This window comes from Lutra lutra, chromosome 9, assembly GCF_902655055.1.
Source record: "Lutra lutra chromosome 9, mLutLut1.2, whole genome shotgun sequence".
In the NCBI taxonomy this organism is placed as follows: Eukaryota; Metazoa; Chordata; class Mammalia; order Carnivora; family Mustelidae; genus Lutra; species Lutra lutra.
This window is the reverse complement of record NC_062286.1, coordinates 82,780,920-82,804,687: the sequence shown is the minus strand read 5'-3', so window position 1 is coordinate 82,804,687 and position 23,768 is coordinate 82,780,920. Positions and strand designations below refer to the sequence as shown.

The 23,768-nt window shown below is 47.7% G+C and overlaps 1 protein-coding gene and 1 non-coding gene across 2 annotated transcripts in view; one reads left to right on the top strand and one right to left on the bottom strand.

Moving 5' to 3' along the window:
* The first annotated feature begins 3,496 nt into the window (after nucleotides 1-3,496).
* The window catches only part of CREG2 (cellular repressor of E1A stimulated genes 2), a 34,928-nt gene continuing 14,656 nt past the window's right edge, over nucleotides 3,497-23,768 (top strand). The window contains exons 1-2 of the mRNA XM_047747207.1: nucleotides 3,497-4,159; nucleotides 6,297-6,466. Of these exons, the coding sequence (XP_047603163.1) occupies nucleotides 3,743-4,159; nucleotides 6,297-6,466 (587 nt within the window). The 5' untranslated portion in view covers nucleotides 3,497-3,742. The remainder of the gene's footprint in view (nucleotides 4,160-6,296; nucleotides 6,467-23,768) is intronic.
* On the bottom strand, nucleotides 23,079-23,151 carry TRNAR-CCU (transfer RNA arginine (anticodon CCU)). The gene has a single exon. It is a non-coding gene; the product is annotated as a tRNA-Arg (tRNA).

Sequence of the window (23,768 nt, the reverse complement as noted above, 5' to 3'; positions counted from 1 at the left end):
ATGTTTTAGCAGCTGTCTGGGCCTCCATCAGCCCCGTGAAGTTGATGCATAAAAACATTAACATTAACAATTACGCAAAGACAAGCTGTGGCACTTTTCAATACCAAAACACTGGAGTACAGAAAGTAAAATTAATTCTTACAAATCAATACCAAAAAACCCACAGGGTAACCCAATAAAAATGGAAAAAAGATATTAACAGGCATTTCCCAAAGGAAGATATCCAACTGGCCAATAAAAGATGAAAAGGTGATCAACCAGTCACATTAGTCATTAAAATAAAAGTTATTCGTTACCATTTCTTATACTCCAGTCTGGGAAGAAGAGAAAAAAAACAGAAAATCTAACAATAATCTGTGTGGATGAGAATGCAGAGCCACAGGAACCTCATACCTTGATAGTAGCAAAGTAAGTTGGTATAATCATTCTGGAAATCGGTTTCACATTACATAATAAAATTAAGCATACTTACACCCCAAAGCAACAATCCTACAACAAGGTATATATTCTAGAGAAACTCTTGAATGTGTGCATCAACGTCTTAGCTTAGGTCCCACCTAAGGTCTAGACCAGAACATGGCACTCAGGTAGTTTACCTTGGGATAGTCTTTTTTTTTTTTTTAAGATTTTATTTATTTATTTGACAGACAGAGATCACAAGTAGGCAGAGAGGCAGGCAGAGAGAGGGAGGAAGCAGGCTCCTTGCTGAGCAGACAGCCCGATGTGGGGCTCAATCCCAGGACCCTGGGATCATGACCTGAGCCGAAGGCAGAGGCTTAACCCACTGAGCCACCCAGGCGCCCCTACCTTGGGATAGTCTTAAAGAACAGGAGTGGTGTGCTAGAATGATTAGACCAGGGAGAAAGGAAAGCCATTTGAAGGGGGTGTCATGGAGAGTCAGTGGAAGCAACTGGGGCTCAATCTTGCTGGATAGCCTCTGAGAAACTGTATAAAGTGAATTGCCCACCTCTGACCTGGAAATGGGGAATATTTATCCATTGGCTCCAGTCCCCATTGCCCAAAGATCCCTTTTCTTAGGATCTATGAGTAGAATAAATCACCTTTGCCGTGGCATTTACTCTTGATCTGCTGGCCCCGCCTGATCTGCATAAGAGAACCTATTAACACATCTACTGACAATATTTGAATAAATGATCATATAGCTACACAATGCAATACTATACAGCCATACACATCCACAAACAATAAAACAAGGATGATTCCCACAAACAGAATTTTGACTGAATGTACAAAGACACAAAAAAATACATCAAGCATGATTTCATTTACATAAAGTTCAAAATAGGGGAAAGGGAATCTACAGCATGGAGCGATGCATACGTAGGAAGTCAGACTGTAAAGAAAAGCAAAGAAATATGTATCACAAATGTCAAGATAGTAATTACCTCCAGGAGAGGAGGCAAGGGATTGTGATTTGGGAAGAGGGGCAGATGGAGAGCTTCTGGGGAACTGGAAATGGTCATGGCAATATTTTCTCACTGAGTGATTTTAACAGATTTTCTTTTTAGTGATTATTTAAATTGTACATAGGTACTTTAGGCATTTGCTGCATAAGTCCTAACTCTTAATAAAAATATTTTTAAATGGTTATCATGTGGCTTGATGAATGAGCAGAGGAGTAAAGAGTGAGGAGGCAAATGGATCAAAATGTTAATTGTATTATCTACCCAGTGCCAAGCGCAGGTGCTCGCTGACTGTAGCACCACAAAGAGGCTGGTATGGCTGCTGCAGAGTCTGGGAGGGACATGCGGTGGGGACAGACACACAGGCAGGGACCAAGCTACAGGGGACCTATATACTGGATTAAGGAGCTTGGACTTCTTCTGACTGGCAATGAACAGCAAGAATCGGGCATTTATTCTTCACATCATGTGCTGGGGCTGGCAGAGGGAAATGCCCCCTTTCACCGGAGCCTCAAAGGAAAAGGGAGTCCCTCCTGGTTAAGAGCAAGAGCCTTGGTGGAAGGAGGCAGCCGTCAGGCTTGCCCAGCTCCCTGCAGAGCACATGAAGAGCAAGCTGCTGTGCTGAGCTATCTCTGGCCGGTCAGTTCTGAGCTCCTCCTGGCCCACTGGGATAGATGTGACTGTCCTTATTTTGCAGACACAGCCAGTAGGTCATAGAGCAGGATTTGAATTCATCTGAAGTCGTTTGAGGCAGCCCATGTTTTTAACGACTTGCTCCACTGTCTCTGCAAGACATCATTCTGGGGGAAAAGGAGAGAGGTGGGCAAGTCAGCAGTAAAAAAGGATGGCAGAGCCATGGGAGGAGACAAGATCCCTGGGAGAAGAATACCAGAACTCCCCCTGAGACTACCAACAGAAAGAGGGCATCCTGGAAGGAATGGTTGGGGTGGGATGGGAGGAGGCCACCCTGATGTACACTGAGGAGATTAAGTAGACTTTTCCTAGGATTATTAATTTTTTTGACAGAAAGGGACACAGCAAGAGAGGGAACACAAGCAGGGGGAGTAGGAGAGGGAGAAGCAGGCTTCTCGAGGAGGAGGGAGCCTGATGTGGGGCTCGATCCCAGGACCCTGGGATTATGACCTGAGCTGAAGGCAGACTCTTAATGACTGAGCCATCCTGGTGCCCAATTAAGTAGACTTTTTAAAGAATATTGGCTTTGAAGAGAAGTAAAAAGGAGGAGGGTAGATGGGGGCGGGGGCAGGACAGACAATGGATCCTCTGGTTACTGCCCAGTGGAACATTTGCCAAAATACCTACAAAAAGTCTGATGCTAGTTCTTGTTACTTTGATCCATAACAAATTGGAAGTAGGACTATTAGATTTGGGATAGAAAATCTAGAGCAGAATATATCTCCTTATGGGCAGATAAGGGAATGCTATAAGCAAAAATGTAAATGATTTTGAATTATGTTGATATCTATAAAACTACTATCAGAAATAGCCCAAATTTCCACCAGTAAGAGAATGTTTTAAAACTGTGGTGCATTCATACAGTTCTCTGCCTCGTCCATCCCAGGCACTTTGTCTCTGCGTGTCTGCTCTCTTTTACTTTAGTTGATATGTAAACATTTGATTTTGCTTTCAGATGAACTGACGACAATGCGTTCCTGTGAGCAAAGCGTAAAGACGGTCATTGTCCTTACAGAGCAAGGGAATCGGCTTTGGCATCAGATTGACTCCGTGCTGATCTTACCTTCACCGTTTACTCCTCTATAAAATGATACCAATCTCTACCTTGGTCTATTACCAAAATATAATGCCCGTTCCATGCCACACACCATTCTGAGCCTTTGCAGATGTTAACTTAATCCTCCCATCCAACACCCCTATGAGCTAGCTACTCTGGTTTGCTCGTTTTTCTAATAAACTGAGGCACAGACAGATTGAGTGACTTGGCATGTCACAAAGCTGGTGACGAGAGGAGTGTGTTGATTCGGGATTTGAACGCCCACCGCCTTCTGGCTGCAGGACCCGTGCCATCCAACAGGAAACCAGCCCATTCCCGGAGCTGGCAAGCGGTGAGGACTCTGCGCACGGCGGCCGCAGGACGTGCAGCGTGCAAGTGGAATCGGCTTTTCCGGGAGGCTGGACTTCTGAGCGCGGGCGTGAGCCGGTGCGGACCCCGCCCGGGAATCCTGCGGCGGTCGGAAGCGGAGTCCAGTTCCGCGCGTACGCCGCCGCAGGGGGGCGCTGCCGCCCTCGCCGGCCGCCCGCGCGCTCCAGGCTGTCCCCGCGGCAGGGCGCGCCGCTGCAAGATGTCTGTGCGCCGCGGCCAGCGGCCCGCGCGGCCCGCCACCCGCCTCTCCTGGCTGCTGTGCTGCAGCGCCCTGCTGTCCCCGGCCGCGGGCTACGTGATCGTGAGCTCCGTGTCCTGGGCCGTCACTAACGAGGTGGACGAGGAGCTGGACAGCGCGTCCACCGAGGAGGCGCTGCCCGCGCTGCTGGAGGACTCGGGCAGCATCTGGCAGCGCAGCTTCCCGGCCTCCGCACACAAGGAGGACGCGCACCTGCCGCCTCCGCCAGGCGCCGCCCGCGCCAGGCCGCCCCCAGCGCCGCCCGGGATGTTCTCCTACCGGCGCGAGAGCGGCCCGAGGCTGCGCCCCGGCATCGCCCGCTTCCTGGCCCACGCCAGCGCCTGGGGCTGTCTGGCCACCGTGTCCGCCCACGAGAAGGTAAGCCGCCCATCCGGGAGCCGGCTGCAGGTGCATGCCTGGCGGTGGCCTGGGGACGGGGAAACGCTAGCGACCGCCCCCGGGGCTCGGACCCAGGTCGCACAGATGTGCCCAGCGGGCTGGGTTGCACTGTGGACGGCGCATAAATAATGGAACCAGATTGTGCTTTGCTTAACGTGGCAGAGGGGGAGGGGGGTGCTGACAGCCAGGCATCCTGCCAGGTGGATGGGGACTGAAGTGCAGTCTTGAGGTGGTCAAAGAGAAGTACGCATAACCAGTGTCTGACCCGTCCAGACCTGGACAAAAGAAGCCAGACCTGCCTTTGGCATCCCAGAGTAGGCGCGTGCGGCCTCCCAGGTCAGGGCACCCAACAGACCCCGAACTTCCTGGTCACCTACTGACACTGGGGACTGGGAAAAAGATGCCACGGGGGTTTTGGTGGAAATTGACATTTTGAAATAATGGAACTCAAGAATTTTCCTGGAAAGGAGGTTTAGGGTGCAAAATGTATACATGCTGGAATGAGATGTTTTCTGCTGCAATTTTATCATTCAGTTCACAAATGTTTTACTCACCTGTTAGCCAGATTTCCACCTTAAGCCAAATGGCACGGATAAATATGGGGATGTGACATCCATAAGTACACACCCTCCAGAAAGATTTCAGGGCTGGTAAGATCCATATAAGGGATTTATTACAGGGAGGTAGTTTGAAATCCTATTTAATTTAAGCAAAAACAAATTTGGGGGGAATGTGTAGGTCATTGGGCAGCAGGCAGGCTCTGATCCAGGTGTGGGTCTCACCCATCTGGAAACTGGCCAAGTCACTGGATTGTCCACTTTGCTTTCTTCCTATGTGAAGTTAAGTGGTTGGCTATGTAGTTCTGAAGTTCCTGTTTTACTCTTAAAAAATAAATAAGTTTATTCTGATTTTGGCAGTGATCTTAACCACAGTCACAGTATCCAAATGGTTTCTCACAGTTATATATTATACTCCTAAGACACACCTTATGAAGATATGAAGCTTAAATATGAAGCTGATCTTGGTTTAAAACACAAATTGTGGGGCGACTGAGTGGTTCAGTTGTTAGCCGTCTTCCTTCAGCTGGGATCATGATCCCAGGGTCCTGGGTTCGAGCCCCGCATCGGACTCCCTGCTCAGCGAGGAGTCTGCTTCTCCCTCTCCCTCTGCCCCTCCACCTGCTTGTGCTCTGTCAGATAATATTTCCTATGTACACATCATGTGTGCAAAGCATGACTCTAGGCAGTTGGACAAGCTGAAAAACAGAATCTGTGAATGAACTTATATTACCATTTTGGAAGACTCCTTAACATTGCATCTTCTTCAAAGAGGAGAGCCATCCTTATTCCAAGTCTACACACCCCTGCTATATAACACTGGAAAGACAAGGACAACCCTGAGTTCTGAGCTCAGTGACAATATGGAGCACTCTGTAAAGAGTAAATAAAGCTCAGGAAGATTGGGAGGCAGGAACCAGCAGGGTTTGGAAAACCTAAGAAATATCTGAGAACTTGACCTCCTTCACTGGATAATCATGAACAAAAGTGAGTGTAGAGTGTTTCTGTGACTTCCACGGTGAGTTACTGAATCATATAATGGAATATTGATTACAATAAAAAAATGTAACTAATACATAAGAAAATGGTGTGGCTCTAAAAGAAATAGTTCCCCCCGGAGACCAGAGATCACAAGATATTGAAGTTAAGACCTAACTTCTATCCCCGAAGTTTTCAAAACCTTGGGAGAGTGGGGCTCCCAGGGGCAGCTTGTGGGAAAGGTTCTAGCACCCCTCCATGAATTTCATCTCCCCTCCCACAAATAATTTTAAGTTGTGTAAAGTGAGCATTTTCCTATGTAGATGCAGCAGCTTCAAGGATAATCTCCTAGCTGTTCTTACACACAGACTGCCCCCGTTCAGCTCCTCTGTAGAAATTCTGGAGCCCTCCCCGCGTGAACTGGGTCAGTTGGGAACCACTGTGCCTTCATTTACTACCTGTCAAAACCACAGTGATCCCATCCTCGTTGTTATATTTCCTGGCCAGAGACACACACGAAGCTCCCAGCTCACATCAATCCAAAACCTTGCATTGAAAAAGCCCTTTGCGCTGTTTGTTAGATCCCAGGACTGCCGTTTGGGAACTGCCTGCCCATCAGCGACGGCCCCTTGAACAACAGCACTGGGACTCCTTTCTTCTATGTGACACCCAAGGACCCTGCAGTGGCTGATCTGATGAAGAACCCTATGGCTTCCCTCCTGCTGCCAGAATCGGAAGGAGAGTTCTGCAGGTAGACAAAGGGGTTGACCTTGCCTTCCCAGGTCCGCTGCATAAAGCAGGGAGGCTGTGGGGTGGGACCGTTCTGCGTCACGTGACTTTAGCAGGGCCCTGTGATGCCAAGTGATGTGTTCACCAACCTGAAGTAGCAAGAGTGGCTTTCCACTCTTTGGGATCAGATTGATTTCTGCCACTCACCAAGCTGTGTGGTTGGGAGCAAGTGGCTTCAACTTTGGGGGCATCCGCTTCCTCCTCTGTGAAATGGGAATAATAATTCCTGCCTCATAGGGTTACTGGGAGGGGTGAGGGTCTTGTACAATACTTGGTGGGCAAATGGCAGCTCTTGTTATGATGGACAAGAGGTAGGGACGGGAGGCTGGTGATGGAGGGATCTAGTAGTTGGTCTGTGAGGCACCCAGAGCATGGAATCCATTTACCGCCCTCCAGGGGCTCCCTAGTTCATTCTCTGTTGATCGTTTTTCAAATTAATTTCAAACCCGCCATTCCCCACCCAACCGGAGATGTGTGCACAAAGACCCCAAGTTCTTTAACCCTCTTTTTCAAAAAGTCTAAAGGAAAAGACACTTAAGTGCAGATGGAACATTAATTCTGCACTTGTGTAGAGCCTGAAATCGCATCCTGCCTGGGAGATTTCTGCCCCAAGCTCGCGTGGGGGGCTGCCTGGCAGCATCCCCTAAGGAGCGGCGAATGTAGCAGGTGGCCCCAGGCAAGTCCCCCAGTCCCCAGGACTCTGTCGCTTCCCTGTAAAAGGTAGTGACACTTTAGGAACTAGGCTAGGACTCATCCCAATTCCAAAATTCCGGTATTCTTTACACAAAACATAAAAAACATATTAAGCAAACAATCTGATTCATTCTTTCGGGGGGTGGTAATAAAGCGACAGTGTGCTGTAAAATGTCACCCAGATAAAAGACCCCGTCTCTTACCCTTGGGCACTGACGAGGAGGAGAGACTGCATCTGGCTGGAGACGGTTCAGCGGACCCAGTTCCCTCTCTAGGGCCCAGCAAGGAGCCAGAAAAAGGGATGTTTCCTCTTTCATGGAAGAGTCTCTCTGTTCTTGGGCAGCCACGCTTACTGGCTCCAGAAGGATATTCCCAGGATACCCTTCTAAACGTCTGAGCAGTTCCTAAGTCAGGCATCCTCAAAGTCGTCACAAGGCCGGAGCGTGTCCATGCCACACCTGCTCATGGAGACAGACAGCAGAACACAGAGCCGTGCAGCTGCGCAGCGCTCAGGGTGTAGGAGGGATTATGGACTGGAAAGTCCCAGGCAGACGTCAGCAGGAGCTGAAAGCTGGCAGCCCCGAGAAATCTAGCTTCGAGAGGTCCTCGCTGGGGGGATCCAGGTCCCTAAGAACTGGGCATGCCTGTTTGCATGGTGTGCATGCTGACCAGCTGCAGAAAGGGCAAACCCCAGGGACCAGCCAAGGTAGCTGGCTGAGGCAGCTCAGCTCAGGACCCAAGGCAGACCCCTGCCGGACCTGAGGGCCTCGGTGTCTCAGCACCATTGCACATCTGGACTGGAAGAGGAGGGATGAGCTGCCACCTTTGGTGCCCCTGTGTCTAGATACTCATTCGAAACTCCTCAAAACTGCTCCCTGCTTGCCCTGCTTGAGCTTCTGAAGCATTAAAATCGAGCTTAAAGAAATGCACACAAAAATCAAGTTTAGCCATAGGAAGCCCCGCAGCTCAGGTGACCAGGCTGTGGGCCTGTTGTCACCCCCAGGGCCACTGCTTCCAATGAACTGCCTGCACCCAGGTGTGTTTCCTCTGTGCGAGCTTCATCGTCCAAGTTCAGTGTTACCTTTTGGGTTTGGGCTCCAGAATCGTGGGGATGATGAGCACAGAGACTTCACAAGAAAGACAGACTGACACCGGAGCCCTGAATAATCAAACCAAGTGGGAGCTCCTCAGACCACAGGAGCATAGCATGGCATCAGGTGGAAATGGCCATGACTAAGAATTACCCCAACATGCCAGAAGTTCAAGGTTATGGCCCGGCCAGGCTGTATCCGGCTGGCCCTCCTACCTGATCCCAGAGCCCAGAGGGATGGCCACTGTGACCAGGGCTTTTGTCAAGCAATTCCCACAGAGCAGCGGGATTAAAAAACAAAAAAAACAACTCCCATTTCTCATGATGATGTTGATAAATCAAAGCCTCCTTCGGAAGGCAGCTCATACTCAGAAAAATGAGCATTGTCTTCGGTCTTTAAAGCTGGTGTCCAAGGGAATTGAAAAGGTGCCACAGCCTTTGTACCTTCACTTTCGGTGCGGGCTGTGTGCTCACGGTCCTCTGCCGCTCTCTGCCGCTGGGGAGGGCCGGAGGCTTTCCCATTTCACCCTAAGTGGGCAGACAAAGCCAGAGCCGGTCTTCTGTGGGATGCCTCGCAGGGCTGTGTGGGCCCTGAGGGCCACGCAGGGGCTGAGGAGCCCGCAGCCACGGAACCACAAACCAAGGCCAGACAGGAAGGAAGCAGCGTGGCCGCCGATGCTCTAGAGAAGGAAAAGAAGTGCCTTCCCAGCCATTTCCTGAATGGCCCACGGGGCATTTCAGCTATAGCCTGCCTCTGCATGCATCAGGGTCAGCTCTGGTGCCAGCGGAGTCTGCACTGGGATGGGCTGGTGAGCCCCCTTTCCAGGGACCACAGCCCCAGAATGAGGGCTGAGCACAGTTCCTGCCCGAGGGTAAGCCCAGTGCATCTGATTGTACTGCGAGGGCAGGCTGATCGGCCCTCTGCTAGTAGAGCTCCACATGCAGACAGATAGCTATGGGTGTGAGTGTGTGTGCGTGCACGTGTGTGTGCAAACGTGCATGTCCTGTCACACACATATCCAACTATTACCGTTCTGAGGGTGTATATGTCAGTCACCTCCACTGGTCCCCCCGTCCCCGCCCCAGTCCGCTCTGTCACCTTGAGTTCATTTCAAGATGAATTCCTCGGAATCCATGTCAGATCCTGGAATTCCCTGCTTAAATGCTTTCATTGGGAAAAATAACAAAACCCTTGCGTGGCCGGGAGCCTGCCTCCCCCTCAAAATAGAGAAGAGAGCCTGTGTCTTTGCTAATTGGTTTAATACTTGGTTGATATCCTAGTTTTATTAATTTGAGAGGTTTAACCTAAAAGCTTGTTGTCATCAAAGCTGATACAGGTGTTTAGCATGTAGCTAAGAAATGCTTTTTTTAAACTGAGATGTAATTGCCATGTAATATCGTACGTTTAAGGTGCACAACAGGTTGATTTGATACATTTGTATATTACGGTGTGATTACACCATGGCATTCACTAACACCTCTGTCACATTCCATAATTGCCATTTATTTTTGGAGTGAGAACATTTAAGATCTGGTCTCCTAGCAACTTTGAAGGATAAAATGTATTATCATTGCCTTTGATCGCTGTGCTGTGTGTTAGCTATCCAAAACTTATCCATCTTCCAACTGCATGTCTGTATCCTTTGACCAACATCTCCCCAATTTCCCCCAATCCTCATTGCCTGGTAACTGCCATCCTGCTCTCTGTTTTGGTGAGTTTGGCTTATTTTGGATTCCAAATGTACATGAGACCATATTTGTCTTTCTCTGTTAGACGTTTCTTGCTCAACACAATGTCCTCAGGGACCCTCCATGTTGTCCCCAGTGGCAGAATTCCCTTTTTATCTTGGCTGAGGAATATTCCACTGTATATAAGAAGTGTTTTTCATTCAGTAATACCACATGTATGCTGACACAGATCATGCCTCCCAAAAATGATACTTGGGTCTATCAGCTGGCCTGTAGATTAACGATGAAGTTGGATCTAAACTGCCATAGGGGGCGGGGGGGAATGCCTAGGTGGCTCAGTGGTTAAGCATCTGACTTCAGCTCATGTCATGATCCCAAGGTCCTGGGATCCAGGCCCATCAGGCTCCCTGCTCAGTGGAGAACCTGCTTCTCTCTCTCACTCTGCCTGCTGCTCCCCCTGCTTATTCTCTCTCTCTCTCTCTGTCAAATAAATAAATAAATGTGTGTGTGTGTGTGTGTATGTATTTTTTTTTAAACTGCTATGGTTGAAAGACATTGAGTATCCAAAACTCTCAGGAAGTTTAATGATGAAGAGAATACACAGCAAATGTCCTTTTCTTAACTGAAGCTGGGTAAGGCCAACATCTTGAGAATAAGCAAAGGAACGAGTACTTCTCCATATCTTACAGGTTTATGGGGACCTTTTTTTTTTTTTAAAGATTTTATTTATTTATTTGACAGACAGAGATCACAAGTAGGCAGAGAGGCAGGCAGAGAGAGAGGAAGGGAAGCAGGCTCCCTGCTGAGCAGAGAGCCCGATGCGGGACTCGATCCCAGGACCCTGAGATCATGACCTGAGCCGAAGGCAGCGGCTTAACCCACTGAGCCAACCAGGCGCCCGGTTTATGGGGACCTTAAAGAGTTTTTCAGTGAATCTGTAAAATTCAGCCTGGGATAATCCATCCCATCTAGCTATGAGGTTCCCCCCAAACTTTTTACCACCCTGATCCTCTGGTACCTGAACATACCCTAAAATGTCACAGTAAAGATACTAGACTTAGTTAATTGCACACAGTTGTCTTGATTCCCACCCAAGGCATATCGAATTGGGTGCTATCACCCTGCCCTTCTTCCTGGAGGAGATCATCTGGAAAAAGGATCTGACTGGATAATTAGCAGAAAGCGCCTTTCAGTACTGAAAAAGGATAGGATTGATGGTTCCTATGGGACGAGTCTCAGGTTTCTCAGCTCAGGTTAACATGACAGATTGAGAATAAGACTCCACTTTACAAGCTTTCACCAGCAATGAGCAACCCCCTCTCTCTCGTTTTCCTCTCCCCTCGAAGACACCAGCATGTAGAGAGGCTCCTATGCCTAAGCGAATTTATGCTCAGAGCAGAGACCCAGTGGTATGGACATCCAATAAATATTGATTGACAAAGAGAGCCCACTGGAGACATTTCTCTTCTGCGGAAACATCTTTCCTTATGGAGTTTGCAGGCTTGAACACTGTGGAGCTTAGGCTTTGCATCTTCTCAGAGAACCAAGGCGAAGCAAGTCGTCTGGGCCAGGGAGGGCTCTTCTGTTGAGTGACATTCTGCTCATTGGCATTAGATGAACCTTCATTTTGAAGATCTGGAAATCAATAGAACCTAAAGGGGCTTATCAGCACCATTATCCCTGCAATGAAAAAAATCTGATAATTGAGACACAGGCTAGGTTTCGACTCAGTTATCAAGAAAGAAAGATCTGAGGGGCACCTGGGTGGCTCAGTCAGTTAAGCGTCTGCCTTCGGCTCAGGTTATGATCCCAGGGTCCTGAGATCAAACCCCACGTTGGGCTCCCTACTCATTGGGGAGCCTGCTTCTCCCTCTTCCTCTGCCCCTCCATCTGCTTGTGCTCTCTCTCTCTCTCTCAAATAAATAAACAAAATCTAAAAAAAAAAAAAAGGATCTGAGGACACCTGTTTACTTTTCCCCCAAAAGGCATGAAATATTGCCATGGCTCATTCATTTCCCCCCACCTGAGGGCATCCCTGCCCAAACAAGGAGCTTGTCAAAGCTCTTTTTTTTTTTTTTTTTAAAGAGGCTTTAACCCACTGAGCCACCCAGGCGCCCCTTGTCAAAGCTCTTTAATTGACCAGGGCTCAGTGTGGTTGGGCGTTAGAGGAGATGCTAAAATTTTGGATTGTAAAGGAATCTAGTTTCTGAGAGGCAGGTGCCAGATTGTGAGTGGATTGCAGCCGGGTGGGCGTGTAAAACACAGTGGGATCCCTTGAGAAACGATGGTCCCTCAGAATGATTTGCTTGGAGGGGTGCATGTTGCAGAGGCAATTCAACCTTAAAGAATCATACATCAAAAAAGTGCTGCTCACACTAGAGAGTTTGGGACAATGTGCTGGGACACAGGTTCCCGCCTGCTCCTCTGAGCAGCCCCGGCATGTGACAGGCACTTTGACAGGACGAGAAGCTCCTTTGGTGAAACGTGGTGTTGATGGGAGGGCTGGTCTGCCTTTATGCCATGAGCACAGGCTAAATGCTTGTTGAGCACGTGCGACTGAAATAGTGCACCGAGTTTAATCATTTCTTTGCATAAAATAGCAAGAAATTCCAGAAATAGGAATGTCCCTTAGCCTACATCATTTTAACCATTCTTGTGGGAAGAAAAGATGATGTTGAACAGTAGCTAAAAAACCTTAGCCCAGTCTAATGCCAAATGCAGGCTCTGGGATTTGTGCCCCAAGAGCTGTGTGTGGAAGTCTCTCTTTTTCGTCCTTTTCTAGAAGAGTTCAGGCAAGTGAGCACACAGTGTAAGCATGTGCTTGCAACGGCTCGCCTGCTAGAGGCCAAGATGCATCTCTGTCTGCACTTTGTCTACCTGAAACGTGACATGCGTTTCAAAGTGCTGGGCCCAGCCCTCATCAGATGAAGAAGCTGAATTCAATTTCTCTTCACTGAATTTTGTTCATTCCCCTTGAAGGCAACATATAAATCTTCTAAACAGATGGCTCTCTGTCCAGGTTCACTTTGCCTCTTCTCTCTTGCCTACACATCCCTGCAGTCCTGCAGCTCACATTAACCTGAGTTGCTTTCAGAAGAGCTGTCTGGGAGAGAAGGCAGCTGTGCGGGGAGAAGGCTTCCCAAGCAGATGTTTGGGTATTCTCTCCTGTCTTCTACTCATTTCCCGGGTCAGCACTCCCAGGAACCCGTGGCCACCTCTTTCTCCGTAATTTCCTTTCAGCTCCATGAAGTTCTGTCCTCGTGGTTCCCAGGGCACTCGTTTCACAGGTCCACCGATGATTCTGGTTCCTCTATCTTTATACCGCCTCTTTCCCACATCTCTGCCTACCTTTCCCCATCAGTCACCAGTTAGACGTGATTCTACCTTGAGCTGAAACGATTTGAATTCATGATAAGGATGTAACTCCCGTAAACATACACTTTCCAGAAAGCTTTTAGGGTTGTTAAGATAGATGTAAGGGTTTTCTTATGAGGCCCTTAGCCTCTGGAAAGTGCTGATCTATTTTGTGTATCTATTGAATGTGTCTATTCTGGACATTTCCTATAAGTGGAATTATATAATGTATGCTTTTTATGACTGATTTCTCTCACTTAGCACCATGCTTTGTCAATGCAAAGTGAACAAATCTTTTAGAATCTCTAACAGCAAGAAAGAGCGTTTAATCGAGCCTAAGTTAGGATAGCTGCCAGGGAAACGTGCTCTTCATAGGGAAGAAAGTACTCCAGAGAATGAATCATTTTTACAAGGTTATATACTTTTTACATCCTGTTAGAAGCTCACAAGATTATGGATTTGCATATAGGCAGGAATCAAGAGTTTTATCATTAAGGAATTCAGGGAGCAGGAACATTGATCACTATCTCAAGGACAAGAAGGTTTCCTTTGGGCTACTCCTTCACAAAGCAGGTGTACAATGTATGTGTGGAGGGCCGTAAATCAGGTTTTGGGTTGGAACAAAGTTTATGAACAGTCATGCTGGCTTAGAAAGAAATCTGGAATGGTTTCCCTTGTAGATCTTTATTTTTTTTTTTAAGATTTTATTTATTTATTTGACAGAGAGGCAGAGAGGTAGGCAGAGAGAGAGGAAGGGAAGCAGGCTCCCGGCCAAGCAGAGAGCCCAGTGTGGGGCTCGATCCCAGAGCCCTGGGATCATGACCTGAGCCAAAGGCAGAGGCTTTAACCCACTGAGCTACCCAAGCGCCCCTCCCTTGTAGATCTTTAGAGAGTTTTGCCCTTATCAGCTTTCAGGGTTCATTATGTTTTAGCATGTATCAGTATTTCATTCCTTCTTATGGCCAAATACCATTTTATTGTCTGAATATGCTGCATTCTATTTATCTGTTTTTATTGATCTATTCATCAGTTGATGGACATTTGCTTCCATGTTTTGGCTGTTATGAATTATGCTACTATGAATATTTGGAAGTTTTTGTATTTTTTTTCCCCCAATTCTCTTTGGTATCCTCCTAAGAGTGGACCAGAACTGCTGGGTCATAAGGTAAGTATATGTTTAACTTTTTGAGGAACCGAATGTTTTCTTCACTGATTGTGCCATTTTATCTTCCCATCAGCAGTGTATAAGGTTTCCAGTTTCTCCACATCCTCACCAACACTTGTTATTGTATGCTTGTTTATGATGGCCATCCTAGTGGGTTTGAAGTGGTATCTCATTGTGGTTTTGATAGGCACTTCCCTAACAACTACTAATGTTAAGTGTCTTCTCATGTTCTTTTTTTTAATTTTATTTTATTTATTTATTTGAGAGAGAGACAGTGAGAGAGAGCATGAGACGGGAGAAGATCAGAGGGAGAAGCAGACTCCCCATGGAGCAGGGAGCCTGATGTGGGACCTGATCCCAGGACTCTGGGATCATGACCTGAGCTGAAGGCAGTCGCTTAGCCAACTGAGCCACCCAGGTGCCCTCTTCTCATGTTCTTATTAGCTATCTGTGTATCTTCTTTGGAGAACTATTTCATACCTTTACCTGCTTTTAATTGGGCCATTTGTCTTCTTATTATTCAGTTGCCAGAGTTCTTTCTATATTCTGGATATGATCCTTGTTGGATGTATAATTTGCAAATATTTTCTTAATGCATTTTTGTCTAATTTTCTCTTCTTTCGTCATTGGAAGAAGGAGAAAAACTCAGGATTCAATATAGACATTTAAATTCTAGGGCACCTAATTGGCTCAGTTGTTTCAACATCTGCCTTTGGCTCCAATCGTGATTGCTGGGTCCTGGGATAGAGCCCCGCATTGGGCTCCTTGCTCATCGGGGAGCCTGCTTCTCCCTCTGCCTGTCGCTCCCCCTGCTTGTGCTCTCTCTCTCTCCCTCTCTCTGTCAAATAAATAAATAAATATTTATAAATAAATAAAATCTTTTTAAAAATCATTCATTCATTCATTCTATATAGTCTTGCTTAGTGTCCTTTCACTTCTGTGAGGTGGGTTTCCCCCATCAGAGAAGGACATAGTTGAAGTAACTCTCCTGAGATAATACAGAAGTGTACCTAAATTATCTATGTAGAATGGTAAGAAATGTCTAAGAAAAAAGACTTTAACTAATTGGATTACAAAGGAATTTGTGAGGGAAAGCTATTATTCTAATAATGTAGAGATGTGGTGGGAAGATACAAGAAATTCAATTAAACATTAATTGAATTAAGTGTATTGTATGCAAAGGAACATGGTAAATATTGTGATGAAACTAGGCAAATTTTCTTTCAGACAGTATTTACCAAGCACTCCCCAGGCAATGACCACGTGTGTAAAGGGCCCCTAACTGTTAAAACCACACCGCTCCACAGTAGGGGAGAAGAGTAGAAATCCACACGGGAGCTGTAATTTCCACTAGCTCAGCCTCTCCTTCGCATCTGTCTGTCTACCATTTCCGCCTCATCCGACCCAACCTGATCTGTCCTTCAAAACTAAGAAACTGAGGAGCCTAAGTGGCTCAGTCCTTTAAGGTTGGACTCTTGATTTCTGCTTAGTTCTAAGGTCATGGTCCCAGAGTCCTAAGATTGAGCCCCAGGTTGGGCTCTGCGCCCAATCAGGGCGGAGTCTGCTTGAGATCCCCTCTCCCTCTCCCACTGCCCCCTCCCTGCCCCACTCACGCATTGTCTCTCCCTCTCTTTTTCTAAAGTAAATAAATAAATCTACAAAACAAAAACAACAAAGACACGAAGCTCTTGAAAGTCCCTTCCTTTTTTTGCCTCTTCCTTCCCGGGTTAAAGATGTGTTCACATTTTCTAGTCCCAGGAACTACAAGTTACCCAGGATGTGCTTCGTCTCTGCCTGCCTCTCGAGGAGAGCCCGAGTCTCAGCCCCCCACATCGTCCAGTCCCTGCTCTGGACAGCGGGGCGTCTGCAGGCTCTCCGCTTGCTGATCCTAGTTCGCTCTCCACTGCCTTCCCAGCCCGTCCCCCTGAAGGTACCTGAGAGCCGGCCGCGCTGAGGTTGACACAACTGCAGGCAGCTGCAGGCAGATGTGATTCTCGAAGTGGCACAGCTTTCCTTATAAGGTGGGACCAGGCTCCAGGGTGCTTAGCAGTACCTACAGCCCATGAGGGCCTGGCCCTAGGCTGCCACCTTCCGTCTGACGGATTAGGAGCTGAGGGTTGAGAGCTGGAGGGCAGATGTGGAGGGTGCAGGGTTGCTCATCCCTCCCCACACACGGTCTCTGCAGAGGGACAGCTCTGCTCCCCACTGAGCACGCACAGCCTCTGGGTTCGGCTCCTCTGGGGCTGCCTTCTTTCCTTCTCCCCTCTCAAGTGAGTGAAGTGGCGGAGGGCCACGCAGCTTCTTTTGCTGGATTCATTGTTTGCTGCACGACTCCGGGCAAGATGGGTAGTAGGATTTGGGGAGGGACCCCTGAACAAGCGATGCCAGACAGGTTACCTTTTAGGCGCGAGCTCCAACAGCTAGACCATTTTAACACAGAATAAGGACCAAAGCAAAGCACGCTCCGAGGGCTCCTGTGGGATTTGTGGCACCTCCTCAGGGAGTGGCTGTGCTCCCTCTGACACAGGAGCCATGGTGGATCCAAGAAGCACGATCACAGGAGCTGAGCAGCAAGCCCCGCTTGCCCAGGACGGGCTTCCAGCGGTGTGGGCAGAATGGCAGAGGGGGCTTGGATGGAATCCTGGTGGTTTGGGTGGTTTCAGGGCAGCATCCAGTCAGAGCCCAGCACTGCAGATGAGGAGCTGCCAGGGTACCCCTGCCCCCCTCTCAGAAGACCCCATGGTGTCCCCACTCCGGTCACTGGCTGCCCCTCATTGCGGACATGGAGAGCGCCTCTGCTCCTTACCTCCAGCCTCCAGCCTCCCGGCACGCTCCCTTCCAAACACCATGTCTCTTGCCTGCCTTTCTTTTCTTCTCTGAGTTTCAGCAACCTCTGCAAACAAAACCAAACTGTTCTGTGTCTCCTGCTGGTACCGGGATCCAAAATGCAATGACACCAGGGAGGACACCTTTTACAGGGTTGTACGCACTTACCTGTCTTTCCTCCCGTGCACCAGCCTGGGTGCACTGGGGAGGGGGCCTTGCTTTGTCCTAATCACCTAGACTCATTCATGTGCTCTTGTAAACAGAAGAGCAGCCCTTCCTGAGATGTGCTGGCTCCCCTTCACCCGCCGTCCACCCATGGCATTCTCTATCCCCGTCACACAGAGACGCAGGAATTCCTGGCCAGCCTCAGTTGGTTATTGTTTCTTTAGTAGTGCTTTTATTTTCTTGCTCTATCAGGAGCCAAGGAATGCAGGTAAGCTAGAGTCGAAGGTCAGGAAATAGCAGATGGGGTATCAGACTGGGGCACTGTGCAAAGTGATAACCAGTAACAAGAAGTAAACGGACAGACGTGGGGGAGCTTCAGGAGAAGAGGCAGTTCCTTTCCTGCCAGAGCTGCACACATCCCCAGTCTGGGGATGGACCAGGAGTGTCCTGGACTAATCCAGAAAGAAGAGGCCACCACTGGATCCCAGATATCAAACCAGGAAAGTCATTTTTCCCTTATTTCACTCTATAATCCCATTAACAAAATATTTTTGTTTAATGGGCAGATCGCACTTTAAAATAACTCCTTCCCCAATTTTTGTTACTCAAAGGTATATATACATATGCAAATCAGAGCCTGGGATCAGCATGATCTATTATTTTTACCTCACTGATTTGATTCAATTCCAAGCAAAAGCAAAGAAACTTAACAGTTTTACGTGGTGTTGAGGACTGTGATAGGTCTTAAGGTCTGACCCTGTTTGCAAGCAAGTTGGCCGCGCTCCTTCTAACCAACAAGTGAGCCTGCCGTGGTTTGCAGATCCTGGCGGAAGACACAAAACTCATGGGTCAGAGACAAGGGACTGTGTTTCTCACCGCAATTGCAGTGACCAGAGCAGCGGTGTGTTATGGCCGGGGTTCCCATGGGCCCCAGTTCCCACGGGAGCTGGCCATCTGTACACACAATGGGTTGCATAACAGGAGAGGAACCCTCAGCCTAGAGAAACAGAGTCTTATGTAACAGAGAGCAAGCCTGCCTCCCCCGACCACCATCCCCGAGGAAGACCATGGGTGGGTAAATAAGCCTGCCCTTTGTCCCAGAGGGAAACACTGTATGTTCCAAGGCAGTCTGCTCTATAAACATCTTCTGGAAAAGATGGTCCTGAACAAAGGAAGCTAGTCCTCTGCTCACAAGAGGTCGGAAACATGAGAGACCCATGGAGAATTGCTTCCAAATGGATAGTGTGTGGAGGGAGTCTTATCTCAGAGAAATGCACAAATTTGTGAATATTTTTTAAACATGGGCCATTTTTGCTTTGCACAATACAGTATTAGTAGAAACGGATGCATGTGGGAATGATCCTTACTTTACACAGTTCCATCAAGATTTTACTGCCTGTATCAAGAACAGTTTGTGGATCACTATTTATACCACACAGCTCCAGGTGGTCATGCTTCAACCCCAAGATCTGTTCTCATAACAGGGAGAGTTCCAGAAACTGCAAACCCTTCTGTCAGTGAGGAACCTCTCAGATGACAAGAAATAGAAAAAAAAAAAAAAAAAAAAAAAAAGCTCAGAAGAGCTTAGGGAAATAAATTCATTAGTTGACATATTTGAAAAGTCCAGAGGTAGGTTTCTCTTAGGGCCTCTGCCGTGTCAGCCAAAATGAGATTTTCTCATTTCTCCTCTCTGCCTTCTCCTCTGCTACATCTTAAGGGTGGCCCCACTTGTGATCCAGATGTGGTGCCGGCAACTTCGAGGCCGCTCCCTCTTTCTGTCCAGTGAAGGTGAGCCCCTCTTCCAAGTAGACTCCAAGAAGAGTAAGGGGGTTGCCATCCCGGAATCCCCAGCAAGTAGCTCCTTGAGCTTTGCTGACCAGACTTCTTCTGCCAATCCCTGAATCCATCACTCAGGCCTGGGGATAGAGCGGGCTGGTGTAGGCGATCCCAGCCCTCGGGATCTGTGGGGGACTAGATGGGATAGGGTTCCCTGACACTGTGTCAGGGAGAGGTGGACGCCTAAACAGTATGCAAAGTACAGTGTCCAGAGGAAGGAGAGTGCGGTCTCTAGCCCCTGTTCACCAAAGGAGGCTCTCAAAAATGAAAAGGTCCCCCAGTAACCTCAGTGTGTTGTGTTTATGGGACCAAGGCTGGGGCTGCCATCCCTCCTTTTTCAGATGCTAAATGAGTTTCCTCTTGCTGCCGAAACAGCACCACAACCTCAGAGCTTCAAACAACACAAATCTATTACATTACAGTTACGCAGCGCAGAAGTCCCGAACAGGTCTTATAGTAGGCTAAACTCAGGGTGTAGGCGAGACTGTGTGCCTTCCTGGAGGCTCTAGGGGAAAAGCCATTTTCTTGCCTTTTCCAGCTTCTGGAAACTGACTGCATTCCTTGACTTGTGACCCCTTCCACCTTCAAAGCCAACCATGGCTGGTTGTCTTTCTCATGGCTACATCTCTCTGACGCTGTGTTTTGACTCCCCCTGTGACTGCATTGGGCCCCTCTGCATAATCCAGGACAGTCTCCCTATCCTATGCCAGCTGATTAGCTGCCTCAGTTTCCCTTTGCCATGTAAGTTGACACAGTCACATGTTAGGATGCAGACATCTTTGGTGAGGGGCATTATCCTGCCAACCACAGGTGGGAAGGAACTTATACTGAGTCTAGCTGGGTAAAGGGAAAGTTTTCTGTGTACCTATTTAAATACATAATCTCCTTTTTTTTCCTTTTAATTACATTCAGTTAGCCAACATGTCATACATCATTACATAATCTCCTTTCTATTCTGGGTAATCACCACCAGGGGAGAAGCAAAACGCTCCCTATTTTAATGTGATGGCCCCTATTTAAATTCGGTGATGACTTACTTATGAATACTAATTCATTGCTTTTATCAAAGAGCAACTTTGAGAAGAAATTAGCTGTAATAGTGAACAAAGAATTAGGTACAACTGCTGACAGTCTCCTCCAGTAGATGTAAATTTGGTTCCTGTTTACTGTTCTTGCTTGTTTTCTCCTGTCTCAGGTATTTTTACAAAGTTCTATGTAGATTCGTTTTTTGTAGTTATTATGTGGATTTCTTCCCATCATTCTTTCATCTTAACCCACAAGAAAAATTCACAATTCAGCAACTACATTTTTGCGGTGTCCTGAACACAGCAGACTATAATACTTTTGAACAGTACACAGTGTTCTCACATGAAGCAACTGACCTAAAGCTGTGGGCACGTCCACTCTCTTGTTATAACTCAGCAGGCTGTGTAATACAGAAAAGCTTCCAGGCAGGTGAAAACAAGTTCCTTAAATGTCAGCAAAACATATGCTTTGCTTAACAGATGTACCTTTCTCAAGATTTGCATGCAGTTTAATGGGTGAGCATGAGTTTTAGTGAATCGTGCTTCAAGGCTTCCATTTTATGATACAGTGTCTGTAAGACTGATTTCAGTCACAAGTCAAATTGACCGTGTGTGGTCCAGGGCCTCAAGCAGACAAAACATCCCCATGAAGATACATGAATGTCAAATAATGATACTGGATTTCAAAGAGGAAAAAAGAAATGCTAGCATTTTCTCAAGCTGTCATCAAATTATAAAGCGAAACAGACAGATTGATAACTAGGTGGGTAGACTTGAACTGAAATCACAGCCCAGCTAGAAACCGTCAAGGTTCTTCTAGTGGGGACAAGTTTGACCATGATGCCGAGGGGCTTCATTGTGTTAGTCACCACTTCAGAGTCACCGTTCAGTCCCTCCCATCTTTGGACTCATTCAGGCTGCCATCACAAAATACCACAGACTGGGAGGCCGAAACAATAGAAATTTATTTTTTCACAGGTCGGGAGGCTGGAAGTCCAAGATAAGGGTGTCAGCAGGGTTGGTTTCTCCTGAGGCATCTCCCCTGGGTTTGAAGATGACCTCCTGCTTGCTTGGTCCTCACGTGGGCTTCCCTCTACATGCCCCTCCCTTCTCTCTTCTTATAAGATCTGCAGTCCCATCGAATGAGGACACCACCCTCATGACCTCATGAACCTTAAGTCATCCATGAACCTGAATTACCTCTCTGAAGACCCTGTTTTCAGATGCAGTCCCACTGGGAGTTCATGCCTCACCACTGGACTTTGAGGGCCACATAGTTCGGTCCATGGCAATCTTCTTGCTACTTCATGATCGATACCACCACCAGCCTAGGTTGTACAATTCCTGAACTCTCCAGCGACTCCACCCTTTCAGCCCCCAAGAGAGTTGAGCAGCAGCAGCAGCAACATCATCACTCTCTGAGGGCTTACGACAGGCCAGACACTCCTCTCATTACCTTACGTGAATTCATGCCTTTAATCCTCACAGAGGGATTCCAGGGGTTCCAGGAGAACCGATGATTTAAAGATTTTATTTATTTATTTGACAGAGAAAGAGATCACAAGTAGGCAGAGAGTCAGGCAGAGAGAGGGGGAAGCAGGCTCCCTGCTCAGCAGAGAGCCTGATGTGGGGCTTGATCCCAGGACCCTGAGATCATGAGGAGAGCCAAAGGCAGAGGCTTAACCCACTGAGCCACCCAGGTGCCCCAAACAGCCCCACAGTCCAACCCAGGGGTCAGAAAATGGTTTCTGTAGGGGGAGGATGGCAAATTTTGGAGGTGTGGTGGGCCGTACAGCTTCTGTCATGACTCCTCAACTCTGCTGTCGTAGCGTGAAAGCAGCCCCAGGCAAATGAATGTGACTGTGCGTCAATACAACTTTTTTTCAAGTAGACTGAAATCCAAATTTCATATCAATTTCACGGGTCATAAAATATTACTCTTCTTTTGGATTTTCTCCATCCTCGGACAATGTAAAATCCATTCTTCTCTGTCACACCAAACAGAAATAGGGCATAGGCCATCGTTTGCTTGGTCTAAACCAAGTGAGAAATAAAAGATTAAAGCTTAGGGGCACCTGGGTGGCTCAGATGGTTAAACGTCTGCCTTCGGCTCAGGTCATGATCTTCAGGTCCTGGGATGGAGCCCTGAGTCGGGCTCCCTGCTCAGCAGGGTTCCTTCTCCCTCTCCCTCTGCCTCTCCCCCTGCTTGTGCTCTCTCTGTCTCTCTCTTTCTCTCCAAAAGAAAAAAAAAAAGAAGATTAAAGCGGAGGGAATAGCGAAGCCTCACCTTTAACATTGACCAGCCAACATGGAGAACGTGGGCAAGAAAACTCCCGAATCTGACAGATGTACGCAGTCTGCCGCTTCACCCTAGACCTCCCTGAGCTGTGGCAGCTCTTTACAGCTTACGGCAGAGACAAGTAGAATAGAATGGGTACTTCCTGTAGGGAGATGTCAAGTATCTTCTTCCAGGTTCACTAGTTAATTGAAGGCTGAGTAGTGGTTATCCCTACTGTTAACCCTCCTCGTCACTGAACAAGAAGTCTCCCTGTCTCCCCACACTGACATCTCACAACACCACTATGAGGCAGGAACTCTTCATGTCTGTTTCTTACAGGTGAGGAAACTGAGGCATAAAGAGTTTGAGTCACAGACAGGATTCAAGTTTAGGAGGCTGATTGGGAGCCCATCCTTTTTTTTTTTCCTTAAGATTTTATTTAAATAATCTCCATGCCCCACGTGGGGCTTGAACCCACAATCCTGAGATCAGGAGTCACACACTCCTCCAGCTGAGCTAGTCGGGCATGGCAGGAGCTCATGCTCTTAGCCACCTCACTATATGCCTTTCACATCATTCTGCATTTACCATTTATCAGAATACTCAGCCACACAGACTGTGCAGGACAGACGAGGGAAGAGCACTTTATCCTCCTTTCTCCTGGCTGTACCTGGCCGCAAGCAAAAGGGAAATGCAACCTGTCACCTGCTTCCTTCTCTCCTTTGATGTGTTGGAGAACAATCCATCATTAAGTTTTCTCACTCGATAATGAGATGCAGTGCCAGAAATATCTTTCGAGGCAGGGGAAGGGAAATCATTCAGTCTGCCTCAAAAAGAAGAGCTTCTCTATCTTTAACTTGTTCACATTAACTTACCGTGGTCTCAGGTTTGTGTGAGAACAACATCCATTACTTCCTTATGATGCTCATCGTGCTTTTACAGATCTTTGAACTCTGTGAAGAAGACAGGCAAGAAATTAATGTCCTCACTTTCCAGAGAAGAAACTGAGGCTCCGTCCATAGGGCTTCAGCTCACAAGGTCACTGGGAGCGGACACTGGGCACTTCCTGTGACCTGACTCCTCCACACAGCCCCACAGTACAGTGTGACATCACTCAACATCAGAGCTGTAGTCTTCCAGCCC